This window comes from Crinia signifera, chromosome 19 (genome assembly GCF_055691185.1).
Source record: "Crinia signifera chromosome 19, ASM5569118v1, whole genome shotgun sequence".
NCBI classification, from domain to species: domain Eukaryota; kingdom Metazoa; phylum Chordata; class Amphibia; order Anura; family Myobatrachidae; genus Crinia; species Crinia signifera.
The window spans coordinates 97251255-97268357 of record NC_139226.1 but is presented as its reverse complement, the minus strand read 5'-3'; the positions used below and the strand labels follow the sequence as shown (position 1 = coordinate 97268357).

The following is a 17103-nucleotide window of genomic DNA, read 5'->3' as shown; positions in this document are numbered from 1 at the left end:
GTGTCAGGGAGCCGACCGCCTTCAGACGGACGCTGCGGGGGAACAGTTGTAATAGCTGTTGATATCTACCTCAGCTCCCGACGGGTCTTTTAACAGCTTGCGCTGCACTCCGTTTCCAGCGAGAGTGTGCAGACCTCAGTGTCGCTTGGAGACAATGCTTCCTGTGAGCGCAGTGAGGTACGGGTGGGCGCAGGACACGGATCAATAAACGGACATCAAAGGCATCAATGGCAGAGGGGAGTCTTGACGCGTTTCTCCGTCATATAGACTTGACGGTTTCCTCAGAAGATACTCCCACTGTTACGCTGTGGTTATTTAAATGGTTATTCACCAATCAGGATAGCACAGCTAAAAGGATCACCTAGATTGCATTTGTAATCAGGACGGTATCAATGTAATCAGACATTATAAACTCATCTATATGTAATTCAATGGCAAGTTTCTTAACTTAGACAAGAGGGAGAGTATATACATATTGAAAAGGTACCTAATTCAAACAGTATTAATATTTTTATTGTTAATAATAGTCTATATCAGCGGCATGAAACAGACACATAGTATATTTAGAAACGAACATGAAGCCCATTACACACTAATTGGTACTCATTATCAACATATTGAAATGTCTGTCAATAGTATCAGACATAATGTAGCGTCTGTGGCGCAGCACCCAAGGCAGAACTGCAGGCATCCAGGAAACCAGGGTTCATGTCCAACCAAGGACACCCAAAACCAAGCTCCCACAAATACACAAACAAAAATAGCAATAACCCATGTATTCTAAAATGATTGCTCATTATTTGTTCCTTATCTATACAACCATTTTATTTTTTATTATTTATTATTTTTTATATATATATTTTATATATCCTTTATCGATTACTCTTCTCTCTCATCACCAATAAGGCACAATAAGGGCGTGCATATAAACATTCCTCCATATAACTATAATTACAATAAAAAGACTTACACAGAAACAAATATATATATAATAGTGACAATAATAATAATAATATAATTAATTAAATAAATTAAATAAACAAATCCTAAAGGATTATACCTTATACTTGCCTACTCTCCCGAAAACTGCATGAGGCTCCCAATTTTTTAAGTAGTCTCCTGCAGGCCTGGAAGAGTATGTAGTTCTCCTGGAGCTGGCATGCTTCCTAGTGAAGCGGGCATAATTGGCTATTGGGGGATCCTTGGGGAGGGGGTGGAGCTAAATGTCTAGATTGCATCAATAAGCTTAGCCCCCGCAAAGCTGACCAGCAAATCGTGGATGGTTCCCTGTGCTGGGGTGGGGCTTATTTGATGACAGTTCAGACCCACCCCTTAAAGTGGCTTCCAGTGTTTCCTCTCTAGGCTTCTCCCAGAGGGGAGACTTAAAAAGTAGGTAAGCATGCTGGAGCAGGGATGGTGCCTGGCATCATTCTTTGAACGGGTCACGGTGTTATCCACATTTTGAAGGTGTGATAGAGCCAGGGTTTGCGTCATCGGGCGCAAACTTCCTGGACGGGGGTGTCCGTATTCTACGGCCGGACTGAGCAAGCTTCAATTAGTAATGTTAATAAGGTGTCTATCTTCTACGGACGCCTCCTCCTACACTAGAATTTTAATTAGACAGAATTGCACAGCTGCTTCCTTGCGGCTGTGCTATTCCATGCAGACATGAATCAGGCATTAATTCAACAATTCTTTCTGTGTCCGTATAAAAAGGAAGACGCTATAGGCAGCAAATGAATTCAAGAGTAACAGTAACACAAAACACAGCTTTTTGTTAAACCAAGCAACATATTTCTTGTTCTCTCATAACAATATCAGTGTAATAAACATAAAGTGTCTACCAAGCTGTAACGTAATTAATGTAATAATACACGCTCACTATTAATGATCAGATCAGATAAACTTAGCAGCATGGAAATGAGATACTGATAGGCTTCAGCTAATGAGAATCCAGCTCTACTATTACTGTAATATCCTCATATACTGTATTTATAGGAGCACACTTCCTAATATCTTTCTTAGACAGAAACAAAATGTAGATCATTGTAATTGATACAGCAGCAATCTATGTACTAAGCCTGGGATGGAGATACAGGGCCGTATTCAATGTGGCCGGCGAGGTTCTTAAACGGCTGGGATTTAACCCCCACGTCAGCCACTCACCCTATTCTACGTTTCGGGGGAATCCTCACTGTCACAGGATGACAAGGATCCCCCCCAAACAGCAAGGCTCCCGGCTAATGCAGGGAGCCTGCTGCATTTAGCCGCAAGCCTCGCTGTTTTAGTGGCCGCACATGCCGTTTCCCAGTCGCTGCAAAAACACCAAAGTAGATGGAGATAAAGTACCAACCAACCAGCCCCCAAATGTAATTTTTTTCAAACCCAGTCTGCAACATGACAGTAAGGAGCTGACTGCGTGGTAATGTATCTCTGCTACTTTATCTCCATCCAAGGCTTAGTGGTGTAATCAATGCTGGGAGCAAGCTGTCACAGCTCGCAGGGGTCAGTATACCCTGCACACAGGGTCATGCACACGCTGTTTCCCCTTCGCTTTTTTGGAGCGAGGGGAAAAAGGTCTCTGTGGTCACTGAAAAAGCGAGACTCGCGGCTAAATGCAGCGGGGTCCCAGCATTAGCCGCGAGCCTCGCTGTTTGGGGGAATCCTTGCTGTCCTCTGGATTTCACTACTGTGTTGAATAAGGTGAGGGGCGGGCGCAGGGGTTAAACAGCGAGGATCGCATGTTTTCTGTGATCCCCACTGTGTAACCCCCTTGCCGGCTGCATTGAATTTGGGCTTAAGTATATAGACCCCATATTCTCTATATCAAACCTTCCAAATAGGACAAGTGTAAAACATTCTACCCATCATTTATCTAGTAGATTCTATCAAATTATAATCATAATCTGATTGGGCAACTTCTCCAATTGCCCAGAAGAAGGTTTAGAAGGTTTGATACATGACCACTTACAGAACGTGGGAGATTTATGCAAAGAAATTCCCATGTCTGAGAATTGGACAACAAGGACACATTCAGCCATGCCATCTCCGAATCCAAACCACACCGTATCCATGCAAACCACACACATATACCCATTATATAACACATGCCTTGAGCATACCAGTTCACGGGCAACATTCATGTTTTGGGAGGTACTCGCCTGTGGCTGCAACTGATGCCATGATGACTATAGAGTGTTCATCCATCTGGCTGGGCGGCTACTACGCCTTGTACAATCCGCTGAAGTGACAATGTTTCACTGGGCAGCTTCATGCCCCTGGCTTGTCCAGGAGAAGCATTGGAAGTAGGGTGTAGAGGGAGTGGTGAGTACTGATTCAGGGGGGAGGAATTCCTAAGGTTCTACAAGTTTCAGCTCTGGAATTAGTCCTCATATCTAGGTAGGTTTGAAGTTTCAGGACCAGTTTAGTATACAACTTGGAATACAATTTATTTATAATGCAGGCATAATAGATAGACATGACCTATTACTGACACACACTGGTGATATACATAACTCATTGCCACGCACTGTAGATAGACATGACCTATTACTGCCACACACTGTAGATAGACATGACCCATTGCCACGCACTGTAGATAGACATGACCTATTACTGCCACACACTGTAGATAGACATGACCCATTTCCACGCACTGTAGATAGACATGACCTATTACTGCCACACACTGTAGATAGACATGACCCATTGCCATGCACTGTAGATAGGCATAGCCTCTTTCCACACACTGTAGAATGACCCATTTCCACGCACTGTAGATAGGCATGACCCATTGCCACGCACTGTAGATAGGCATAGCCTCTTTCCACACACTGTAGAATGACCCACTGCCGTGCACTGTAGATACGCATGACCTATTTGCAAGAGCACATACAAGCAGACCAATGTAAATTTACACATTATCTGCAATATTTGGTACATGGAAACAGTACTTACCAATATAGGAAAACCCATTAGGAAGTCATATATAAACACAATCCCAGAAATCAAATAAGTTATTTGAAGTGAAGTCTTAATGGGCTCAGATCCATCGATGGACGACCTTCGCTTCCCATGAGCATCTTCAACCACAATAGTGGGCACGTTGAACCTATTTTTATCAATATTCTGCCCAGTTTGTATAGAAAATGTCTGAAAAAGGGAGATACCAATGCAGACCACGCCCACTACCACGCTGCCACTGATCAGTAGGAGGAAGCACAGGCCAAACCCCAGCCCAATCTCGGTAACAATGAAACGGCAGTCCCCGGCGTAAAACCTCTGAGTGGGATTGTGCCATCCAACCGCAGGTAAGGTGGAGAGGATGAAGGATACCATCCATATTCCCATCACAGTGTGTACTGCTTGCTTCTTCGTATTGCTTAGCCTGCGGACAAGAAATGCAATGTATGAAAATAAAATTAGATGAAGGTACTACAGATGTAGGGGTACATTTACTAAAGCTTTAAGAAATAAAAAGGTGATGTTACCAGGAGCAACCAATCAGATTTTTTTTTTTTCTAAAATGTCTGGATTCAAACATCTTTCCATCATTTGGCTGTTTGCTGGCCACTGTCTTAATTGTTCCACATGTGCCAGATGATTTTGCCATCAAGTGGTCAAATACATACCTCCTAACATGAGCCATTACACGAGAGACAAAATGCTCTGTTCCTGTACTTCCTTGCTAGTGGCAGTTGCAGAGGTTGGAGCCACACCAGCTGCCACCCCATACTCTGCCAAACATTACAGTTCAGGACTCACTGGCAGTTGGTGGCATATGCAAAAACAGGGGGAGTTTCTGGTTGCCCCCCCCCCCCCCCCCTTGGCAAGTGCCTTAAATTATGACAACAATAGCACATGCCCAGTGTACCAGCTTCTTATACCACATTTACTGCCCTCAAACATCACAATGGACCAGAGAGCAGCTGGCAGGCGGAAAAGACAGGAGCCTTACCATGAACTGGGAGATTAGAAAGTGCAGTACTGGTTCTATTATGTTTGTGAATTTATATATTACGATATGTTTATACATTTCCTGACCATTATCTTATTTAAGTGTATATAAGAGCCTATAATATAGACCATCTGTACTGTGAAATATAAAAACTGTATCCAGTGTATAAAAAGACAAATTTTCAGGGCTGTTACCGCTCCCCCAGACTCCCGTACTTCCTCCAATGCGCTGCAGAGTGGGAGATTTTGGCTTACATTTGGAACACCCCCTCTTCCACCTCTAAAAATCCTGCGTTTGCCACTGGGTGGGGCTCCCCTCTTTGTATTTTGGACTGGGCTGCACTTCCCCATCTACAACTGTCACTGGATAGTAAGTCCAGGCAACTGGAAACCCCTCCTGCTTTTGCCTATACCACCTGCGGGAGTATCTCCAACTTCGTGTCTTTGATGTTCCTATAATAATAAAAAACTTTACACATGCATGATATATTCCCCGTACTCTCAAGGAGAAAAAGATCCAGGCATCGAGCCATAAATGTATTGTGGATCTGAAGGTCAAAGAAGAAACATGAACATTCTAGGTCACCAGTACTCATACATAAACATGAAAAGCCACTATAAAAGGAAATTTATTCCAGTAACTATTTATAGGATGACTGTAACGTCCATTAATGTGCTATCTGTTGTAACATGCAAAACATCGTCAGCTCAATCTATCCCCTTTCTAACATGGAACAATCAATAGAGGAACTGGAGATTTCAGCTGCCTCCTGAGTTCAGTCTTTAGCAGCCTAATCCAGAATTTCCACATTAAGAGCATAGCATTATAATAATGACTTTCCAATACCAAACACAAACTCCAATATTCAACTCAGGCAGCTATCGTACGCAATTACTGACAGCAGCACGGCAACGTGCACATCAATAACGAGCTATTAATAGACAATCAATAGTGTTTATTTAGTCGTTATTTTACATCATAAAGCAGAAGACGGTGCTTTATAAAATGACAGCATTATCCAAAGGGATGGATCTGTTTTTAATGGCATGAAATGAGCATCTCTTTTTCCACGAGCCTCGGATATCTGGACAAACTGTCGTATTCTAATTCTAGACCAGTGGTTTTCAACCATCGGTCCTCAGGACCCCCCAACAGTGCACGTTTTCCAGGTCACCCGGCAGGTGCACAGGTGCACTCATTATTCACTGACACATTTTAAAAGATCAACAGGTGGAGCCAATTATTTCACTTGTGATTCTGTGGGGAGACCCGGAAAACATGCACTGTTGGGGGGTACTGGAGGACCGACGTTGAGAACCCCTGTTTTAGGCAGTCCTGATTCTTGGGGGTAAATTTACTAATGCCTCTAAAAATGAAAAGAGGTGCTGTTTCCCATAGCAACCATTAAGATTCAGTCTACTATTTCTCTATTGCATCTTAGAAAATGGTAGACAGAATGTGATTGACGGTTGCTATGGGCAACCCTGTTTATTTTTAGAACCATCAAAAAAAATATGCCTCGTGTGTGGAGCTTCAGTAGAGGGGTCCGTGTTTGTGCAGAAAGGGCACCGTTTGGGCGGATTACGCTACGGCTTATTTTGTGTCTAATCGGCTTCTTTAAAAAACGTAGAACGAAGGCAAATATTATATTCCAGCTGAATATAGCCACATTGTTCAGCATCAAAGTTACAACCTAAGCTGCCACTTCTGTTTTCCAGTGCTTGAGTTAATCGCTGAACTTGTCCCTTATAAACATTTCAAGCATGCATTCATTTAGGTCTTAAACATCTCCATGGAAACGATAGTCAGAGGGACTTTTAACGCTACAGCTACTTTAGAAGATTAGTCAAAATTAAAAAGGGTAAAGAAACTTTAGATTTATACTCACTTCTACTTTAAGAGAGGAGGCCCCTGTGTAGCCTCCTCTGTGCGGGCCCCCCTCCTCTCTGCCATGAGCAGTGATGCACTGCACAGCGCAGTAGGGAGCTCAGATTCTATACGCATGCCCAGACCGCTAATAAAATGAAGTGGCAGACATTTTTTGGGCGATTCGGCAGCGATGCGGACTTCATTGTTGGACTCTGGAGGGTAAGTGTTAAAAAATGGGTGCAATGTGTGCGGTGTAGGCTCTGCTGGGACTTAGGGGCCGCTGTGCACCGCTAGGGTTACCACCTCATCCCTTTAATTCCGGACACATATTAATTACACAGGTTCTGTGGCAGTTTAAAACCAGATGAAATGGAGTCTTGAAGTCAGCCAGCCACAGAACCTGTGTAATTAATATGTGTCTGGAATTAAAAGGATGAGGTGGTAACCCTATGCACCGCCCATATTGCATCCATTATAAATACGTCACTGCTTCTCCCCCTTCATTGCCTAAATTCCTAAATTTTCTATAAGTGGCACTTAAAAAACAAGTGTACGTTATGAAATAACTAAATGGAAAAGGATATCCGGCCAGTAATCCTCTTCCATCAGACATTCCGCATACTTGATCTCAGGTGGTGGACCGTTCCCGTCTTTACAGACACCTACCTGTAGTTCACCGGCCAGCGCACCATCCACATGCGATGATATGACAAGGAGGTGACGGAGAAGCAGGTAACAAGGCTTAAGGTGTAGAATGTAGAGACAAAAACTTTGCAGACCCCTTCGTTCCACTCATAGTCAGAGTGCTGCTTTCTTAGCTGGACCACTGAGTACATGGTGATCGGTATGGCCACATTAAGAATATGGGTTCCAGCCAATGTGCAGATTAAAAATTCCAAAGGCTTCCATTTCTTCTGTTTGGCACTTATACTGAGAATCCCCCAGGCATTGGCTAGCAGTGAGATCCCTGAACATATCAGCCAAGCTACCGCGTTATTGTGCAGTCTCTGCTCATCATTCATGGTGGAGGGTGAAGGCACCATCAGGAGAAGACAGTTGTGGATCAGATGTGGAGATCAGCAATGACATTAAATGCATCTTCTGGTAGAATTAGGTTAACAGTGGCATGTTCTGTAAAATAAGAGTATATCCAGCGTAACTCAAGGACCTACAAAGAGAAACAAATATGATATTAAAATACACATTTTCTATGAAATTAAAGATGATATCCAATCCAAATCCAAATCCAAAATATATATTTTAAGATCTTCAAAGATTTGAATTACTGCAATCCGATTGGTTATAAAATCATACCGGTACAGTCTAGTAATTGGGGCAAAGAATGATGCGGTCACTTAAATATTCTTTTATGGCCGATCGGGAGAATATTTCCATTAAATAAATAAACCACAGCAATAATGTATTATATAACTGGTATATCAGGAAGGCATTAGGTGGGTCAACATGGTCCGTCCCACGTGCCATACCGCCCCTGCCTCCCGTAGATACTTACCCTGCTCCTATCGGGTCCTTCTTCCTCTCCGGTTAAGGTCTGTCCTGTCCCTCTATGCTATGGTTGCCGATAGAGGGGGGGTGCGCAACCCGCACATGTCAGAGACTGGACGGACCTTAGTGGATTACTATTTAGGTCTTCTACAGTATATGCCTAGCGGCATTGTTTTCGGTAGTTGGAATCCCGGCCAACTCTCGAAGACATTGTGAACATTTTGACATTCTGATGATGTTGTCATGGTGCCTTTCAACATATTGATCCACATTGACATTCTAGTATCCACAATGTGAATGTCGACATGGTAGCGGTCGACAACGTGACTGGGTCCCCACGCAAATTATTTAACAAAAACTCAGGTGTGAAGTTATTCTATTGGGTGGGTATGATATCCCGGTGGTCAGCAGTCTGGTGGTCATAATACCGGCAACGGAATCACGATATTCATAATCCAAAGGAATTTTCATGGCTATACATGAAAATTCAACCCAATCCCACCCCTTCCATCGCTTATCCTAATCCTCTCGCTCTAGCACCTAACCCTAATCAACGTCAGAATCCCCCAACCGGTATTGTGACCGCCGGGATAATGACCGTCCCATTCTATCAGCCTATGGAGTAAAGCCTGAAGCCAGTGATATGGACAACTCTATACTTTCTTAAAACTTCTCAATCTGAACCGTAATTGTAGTCTAAAGAGTTTTTCTGCAGACATTTGTCTGGAAGCCTAAAGCCTTAAGCATCAGCCTAAACACCTTTCTCTGAAATGTAATAAAGCAATGACTCACCACAGTGTGGGCTTCATAACACAACAGACGAAAATAACTCAAGCGCTCTAATACTTAATGTCAGGTGACCTTTACATGTTAATAATCACTTTCTGCCAACATGCTAATCCTCGCTCTATGCATAATCTTTAAAACACCTTGTTTGAAAATAAAATATATCCTTTATGTAAGCGGCTTGTGCTGTCATTTCTTTTTATTTTACACCTAACGGACAGTAAGAAATCCAGCCTCGATTTATCATACGCCATCGGCTTGGCTAGAAGTCCTGGGGCCTCTTTTTGCTTCCACCGCCCTCATTTCCAAAGAATCCTCAACCTGGTCCTCGAGATACATTTCTAGAAGTTGCCCACAGTGGCCTATCAGTCTATACAATGACAGACGGTTGCTATGGGAAACTTCTCCACTTTATCTCTCCTGAAGATTTGATACACCTTCAGAGAGTGAAAAGAGACGACGGTGGAAATTTACTAAGATGGGAGTTCCATTTCAGATGGGCTGTTGCTATGGGCAACCTATCAGATTCTATATATTATCTTCTAGAAGGTGCTAAATAAATAATTCGATTCTGATTGGTTATCAATAGCAACATCCCATCTGAAATAGAACCCGCATCTTAGTAAATTTACTCTAAGGGGTTTATATACTTAGATGGGATTACCATTGAAGATGGGATGTTGCCAATAGCAACCAATCAGAATCTACTTCCTATTGATTTTGATTGAAATTCTAGAAGATAATAGAATCTGATAGGTTGCCCATAGCAACATCTCATCTTCAATAGAACTCCCATCTTAGTAAATTTATCCCAAAGGGGCGGATGCCCCAGAGAGAGATAACATGGACTGATATAAAGTACCAACCAATCAGATCCTGTCAGTATTTAAACACAGCCTGTAACATGACAGTTAGGGGTTTATTGCATGGTACTTTATCTCTCTCCAAGGTTAAGTACATCACCTCCTAACTGCCTGAAACAGTCTCCGGTCCTTGGCTGGACAATGTCTAGATGGACAGTCACTAGGTCGACCACTATTGGTCAACAGTGACTAGGTCGACACCTAAGGTGGCCCACACACTCTAGGTCGATAATGACAGAAAGTCGACACAAGGTCGACGTGTACATGGTCGCTCACTTATATCTAGCTGCCCATATTTAAATATCTCTACACATGTTACATCTGCCTCACCTGCAGCGCAGCATGGTTTTGCATAGTTGTGTGCTTTTTTGCTTTGCTGACAAACCCGAATGAGGCCCATTATTCTTTGAAGTGCTATGTACCATTACAATGGGGGATATCTGTCTGCAAAAATACTTACACCAGACCCCAGAGGGACATAAGGGTCTGTGTTTACAGGATGGACGTTGGTGGGAATATTAATGGAAAGAACCACAGAACACAGCGTGCTAAGGGGATACTAGCAGTTTTGTAATGGAAAACACAAGCAACAAACAGACCAAATAACAGCGCACTATATTTAGGCGTAATGTAACCAGATACACTAGCCTACATAGCCAGGAGCTGCGATAAAGATGCAAGTATATAAAACACATCTGTAGGCAATGTCTTCTTATGTCAGGCTTGTGAAACAAAACGTTTTCAATTAGGCAAGCCATGGAAAATGGGAATCAGGAATTTAACGAGAGCCAAGTACAGGAAACTAACTTTGCTGCACTGAAAATGATGCCACCTTTATACGTTCCTTCTAAGAACAACTAAACCCCACAACGCTAAAGGGGTTTTTTGTTTTAGCAGCAGCCCTGAGATTGAGGGACAGATTTATTAAGCCTGGTGAAGTGATACAGGGCGGGATTCACTAATAACCCCAGCTGCACATCGCCGGCATTCGCATTGTTAATAATCGCATATGCAGTAACATATGCGATTATTAACTCAAATGCGAAGCCCGGCGATGTGCAGCGGGTTCCCCCCTCCCTGCCTGCACCCTTACACGGCTGTAAGGGCTCCGTTTCCTCCTCCCTGCACTCGGAAGACGTGCAGGGAGGAGGAGATCACTGGTCCGGGCAGCACAGCAGGAGGCTGCCCGGACACAGGTGAGGGGGGTGCGTCGCAGATCAGCGGGGGGCGCGCGGGGTGGCGGTGGCCTTAGGCTTCCATGGGGTTACGCCATCTAGAACTGGCGTAACCCCCCGCAGTTAAGCCCCGGCGGTGGGGCTTTGCTGCATATGAAAATGCAGTAAAATCCCCGAAAACTGGGTTTTTACCGCATTTTCAGTTTGGTGAATCTCCCCCACAGTGTTACACCGAACTCATTGATAACTTAATAACTTGATCATTTAACATTTAAATGTGGGGATCGCCGGGTACTTCAGCTACTAATTAGTAAACCTGACGATTTTCTGCTTCAATAGGTCATTATTTTAGATTTGTTTATTATTGTTTTGCTTGTGTATAAATAAATGTGGGCAAACATTAGCTGATGCAGTATAACAATCATTTTATCATGATTTATAGAGCTCCAAAATATTACATTGTGTCACAGGTCTTGCGATACATCATGGAATTAACACCACACGAGCTACAGAAAACAGTGTTATAGGCTAAGGCAGAATTTCCCAAACTCCATAATTACTGTCCAGGTTTTAAGGATGTCCATGTGAGAGCACAGATGACTTAACTACATCACTCATTTTGATTTAAACGCCTGGACTCAAGCATGGCTATCCTTAAAACTTAGACTGGTAAGGTGCCCACACACGCACCGATCCCAGCGGTGCGATGCTGTACGATGGGGTGCGCGCTCCCACGGCACCTCATCGTACAGTACAAAAAGTATGTGCTGCACATACTTTTTGTACTAGCTTTTTCTAACATAGCATCGCATCGCATGCACATCGTATGCACAAGGCACACGATGCGATGCTATGTGTGCTAGTTAGGCCCACAACGCACGCCGGGAACGGTGCGTGTGTGGGCACCTTAAGGCTTATTTTGGGAAACTCTAGGCTAAAGTGTGATTTTGGCAAAAGTATCGGCAAGTAAACCAATGAGACAGAGCTGGATTAAGGATTGGGGGCCCTAATGCACCTAAGAAAAGCCCTAAGGTATAAAATTAAAATCATAGCATCGCAATCACTAAATTAAAGAAATTAAAAATGATTGGGTGACTGGCCTTATTTGCATGAAGCAATTCATATACCACCGGTGCTCATATATGTAAGATTAGCAAGGCCAGATTCTTAGCATTTATTTAGTGGAGATGGAGCTGAAAACTTCACGTTTTCATCTGGAACGCTAAATGCAGCAAGCAGTATTAGGAAATACTACTAGAATATCTGTGGTAACAGACTACGAAACAGCATGTAATTATTAAGGTTTTATTGAAAAAAGAAACATCTGCAATGTAGCCACAATGAGGAAAATGAAATAAGACACAATAGGCATTTACTGAATGTGAGCTGGAAAACAAAGAATAGACGTTTGCTTCTGTATACATGAGCAAATACACTGTACGTACATTCAGTTGGTATACTTCAATAAAAGAAATAACTTTTTACTTTTTTACTTTCTACTTGAGGTATATACTCATGCCCCTTTCAGACAACACTTTTTACTTGGTATTTTGCATTTTTTGTTACCGTTTCAAAGCGGTAATTTGTGCAGTCTAAAAGTTGCAGAGTGAATTTACCGGTTCTATAGAACTGGATTTTCTAAACGGTAATAAAGCAGGGTCCTACCCTTTTCAGACCCATTTTTTTTCATCCACTGTTTTCTATGGGCTTGAACGGGTTCAATGTTGTGCAGGGACAAAAACTGCATTGAAATACCGTTTAAAGATATGCGGTGTGAAAGGGGTTTTAGCTGGCAGACCCATTTTTAGAAACATTTTAAAATACCGGGTCAAAACCGGTTTTGCGGTCTGAAAGCAGCATTATCTGTCTATTGAGGGCATGTCGCATACTTCTTAGCCCTTTACAGTGATGCAGAAACAATTCACATTTCATTCATTTTAGATTCCTCGCACATGATTCCAATACACATGTGAGACAGCCATGACACCAGGAAAACTAGCACATTGCATTGCTTAAGCAATTGTATACTCTTCATATCAATAACAGCCGAGGCACTGCCATATGCAATACAATTGTATCGCTCTGGCCATTGTCACATTTAACACACAAAATGGATAATAAAGGGAATGTTGCCACGTACAAAAAAACCTTATACTATATAGGCAATAGGAGCCATTAACAGAAGATAAATATAAGTAAATAGAACAGAGATTGCAGAGATTGCTAGTAAGCCTAATGTATCTAGGTGTGCTTTCTTTGTCGAACCAACATAACTTGTGGGGTTGTTATCGGAAACCTGGCACCCAAGGATCCCGCATCCCAATTTATGTACAGATAGGCACATGTATACCGGGCTGTGTTAGCCCGGTATACATGTGCCCATCTGTATAAGAAATGTGTTATTGTAACGGAGTCACGGACCAGGCTATTGTCCTATCTTTATTACAACTACAATTTTAAAACAATATAAATAGGGCAAGTAGAGCAGTTTGTCATGTCAGAAAATAATATGATGGGTGTATTGCGCTGACTGTTATGCTGGTCCCAGAGCTGACACACAGACAGTTATCTAGTACAGCACGGAGATAGATGCAGGCTTGCAGAGCAGCCTAGTGCACGGTATCTACAATCTGCTAGGTATGCAGTTGGAATACACTATTGTACACAGTGGCGTAAATAGGGCTCCACAGCCCTAGCGGTGGCGGGGGGAGCCGGTGCCATAGAGGTGCAGGAGCCCCACTGATGCTGGCGCTCTGATGCAGCCAAGCTCCCACAGCTCGTTGTAATAGATGGGAGGGGACTCATCTTGCGTTAACACTGGCAGGCCTACTGTCAGCCTGAGCCGGGCTCCTTTGCAGTCGCACATCAACACCGCCACTGGTCAGGCCGCCCACTGTCAGAGCGAGCAGTAGAGGAGAGACGGCCGCCCTCGCCTTGCTCCCTCCGGGAACAGTGGAGATGGGGCACCACGGGAGAGCTAACGGAGGAAAATGGGTGAGTGTGATGTCGGTAGCCAGCTAGTACAGGATGGTGTGTTGCCAGAGGCGGCCCTAGGCTCCGCTTAATAGTGTGCAGACGCAGAACTGGGATGACGCTGCCAGCTCTGCTGTGGCTGCCATAAGGCCAGGGATGGATTAGCGTTGTGGGGTGGGGTGGGGTGGAAGGGTGGGGGGTGAATACTTGTGAGAGGGAGTTCCAGCCGGTGCAGTGGATCAGATGTTAGAGGGAGAGCTCATGATGTCTCCTCTCCAGTGTCCGCCGCTTCCCCTGCACCCAGACGCACACAAGACTGGACCACCCAGTAGTCTGATCAGCAATGATGGTACAGGGACAGGCAAGATTTACCTGCCCTGTGTGTTGCACCCCATAGCCTGGCAGCACTACTCCCTGTTAGCTCCGCCTCCTTAGGCTTCCAACAAACGGGGACCTTACTCTTCCTTCCCACATCCTCTGTCCCTGGCACATAGCGGACATCCCCTTGTCACAACCCGTCACCCCACACCCATTATCCCCACCCATCCTGTTACCTCACACCTGTTACAGCCACCTTCCTGCTCACAGACTGTCACTCCACACCCGCAACACATCAGTCACAGCCCGCCACTCCTTACCCATTGTCCCCATTCAGTACAGTATAGTGTAAGTGGCATTAAGATGTGTTGCATAATTTATAAGGGGCAGTAGGGAGGGCGCCAGAAAATATTTTGGCTGGGGGGAGCAAAATTTATAGTTACGCCACTGAAACCAAGATCCTAAATGTGGAGAAAACATTTTTGTTTTATTTCAGAGAAATCTCTGTGCGCTCAGAAGGGAGAATAAATTGTTTTCTAATAATAGTGCTGTCGGAATATGAAACTAATGGTATCCAGGTTGCTTAATATAACTTGATTCTGATTAAAAATTTACACCACCCACGCACAGCTCAAATGAGAAAAAGATTGAACCGCCTGTCTCTCTGTATGAGAATACAATTCTGGATAATGTACTTTAAAAAAAATAAAAAATTAAATTTATCACCTTGGAAAAATATTACACAAGTTATGAAACTATATATAAACTCCAATAAACGTTATCGGTAGGAACAGTGAGTTATGATTTTACCGTGATCGGTGGTTATAAAAAGTGAGCTCTGATTTCATCCAGGGGCAAACATGGGATTTCTAGCGGGGGTTCTGAATGTTTGATTTTACAGTAAGATGGGCACACACCTGCTGGATCCCTGATCCTGGGCACGCCTGCATTCGCAGGGTCACACCCAGCATTTCCATGCTCATGCCCACCGTTTTCATGGACATGCCCAAAAAAGTGCTACCAAAAAGTTGACCTGCCCACCCCCCGCACCCGCGTCACTGGGCAATTTGCATGGGAATGGCCAGCATTCTCATGGGAATGCTGATGAAACACTGGGCGTTCCCATATGTAAATTATTCAGCCCGCCACCCCACGCCTGGACTTCTGTGTGTGAGCACTGTGGGCGCAGTCGCAAACAATCGCGCCCCCCCGTGCAAATGCACGAGGGACCGATTGACTCACAATACCCCACTTTATCTCTGTAAAATGGGCCTAATCAGGGATGTGCGCCCACTGCAGCACGCATGAGCAGAGGTTCAACTGTGGTTGCATTCTGGATGCGGCATTGGGTGAGCGGTGAAGCAGCATTGCGTGGGTGCAGTTCAGATAACAGTGGCGTTGTCTGAGGTGTGCGGTGGCTACGCGGAAAGCCAAAACAAGGCGGCCCGGCGCCTACATTGACAGCTAGGTTGTGCAGACAGGGGACTACTCTAGTAATGTGAGCACTTTGCAGTTCTGCGTAGCGATCGCATTTGCAAAACTGCAACTGAAGTAGAATGAGGCCCAATATGCATTGAATTCACACCCATCCGCCTCCCATTATCTATATCTCTATTGATAATGGGTCATCTTGAGCCCCACAGAGCATAATACAACGTAAGATGCAAAAGAACCCCAGTTTGCAAATATGACATATTGTATAGTTCCAGACACGAATCTAACTGCTCATCCGCAATCAATAGCAACAGGTTTGTTGTAAGTGTTTCTGTTCCAGGGACCAAACAGTGCTTACAGGGAAACTGAGGTTACTTATGGCGGAAAGACAACCCCCCCAGAGTATTCAGCATGAAGATGAAAGCATCCAGCAATCACTGCGCACTAACCGCATTCAGACTGAATACTTGATGATGCTGCTACTTACGCAAACACAGCAATTAACAGTAAAAGCACTGGCAATTGGGACGAATTCCCCGAGTTCAGGCAGAACATCCTGTTATCTGGCTCCAACCGTCATCAATCTGGCCATGGAAATGTCTCACTCTACTTGTTCTTCCTCGCAGACCGAAATGATCCATAATCTCAGTAAATTAGAGGAGCAGAATGGAGTGTGACAACTGCAGGACAATGTACTGTCACCAAAAGCGATGCATTAGGAGAATGAATGAAATGCCGGCGCTCGGGTGTAAGGTCGCTGGACTGCGAGCGATACTACAGTACATCGGAGGTGGCTTAATGTTGTAAGGGGCAAGGTGAATATAATGTACTGTGGGGGTTATTCTTTTCAGCTCGCTAAGCAGCGAAATATCGCCTTATAACGCCGCCCGCCGGGTGTGCGTATGCCCACCCACACCGCCCAGCGAATATCCCCGCAAATGGATGTTTTTGATAACATCCCTTCTCAGGGTAGCATGTGGGGCCGAACTCATACGATGGTCAACAACTAACGAATGATTTCTACCCTGCTCACATATCTAAGTCATTCTGGGCAGGCAGGCAGTCATCCCCATCCCCCCCCCCCCCCCGCCTGCGTTTGCATGGGGACACCCAGCATTTTAGTAGGTACGCCCCCTTCCCTGCCAACATCCCCCCCTTTGCAAGCACCACGCAGACTATGCAAGTTGTCGAAGGTGAATGCACAGAAGCCCTGCACATATAA

At 44.2% G+C, this 17103-nt stretch overlaps 1 protein-coding gene across 1 annotated transcript in view; it reads right to left on the bottom strand.

Moving 5' to 3' along the window:
• Positions 1–17103, bottom strand: part of GPR153 (G protein-coupled receptor 153) — a 65804-nt gene that overhangs the window by 30989 nt on the left and 17712 nt on the right. Inside the window, exons 2-3 of the mRNA XM_083162988.1 lie at positions 7493–7994; positions 3958–4387 (exon numbers count right to left, since the gene is read on the bottom strand). Coding sequence (XP_083019114.1) covers positions 3958–4387; positions 7493–7869 — 807 coding nt within the window. The 5' untranslated portion in view covers positions 7870–7994. The remainder of the gene's footprint in view (positions 1–3957; positions 4388–7492; positions 7995–17103) is intronic.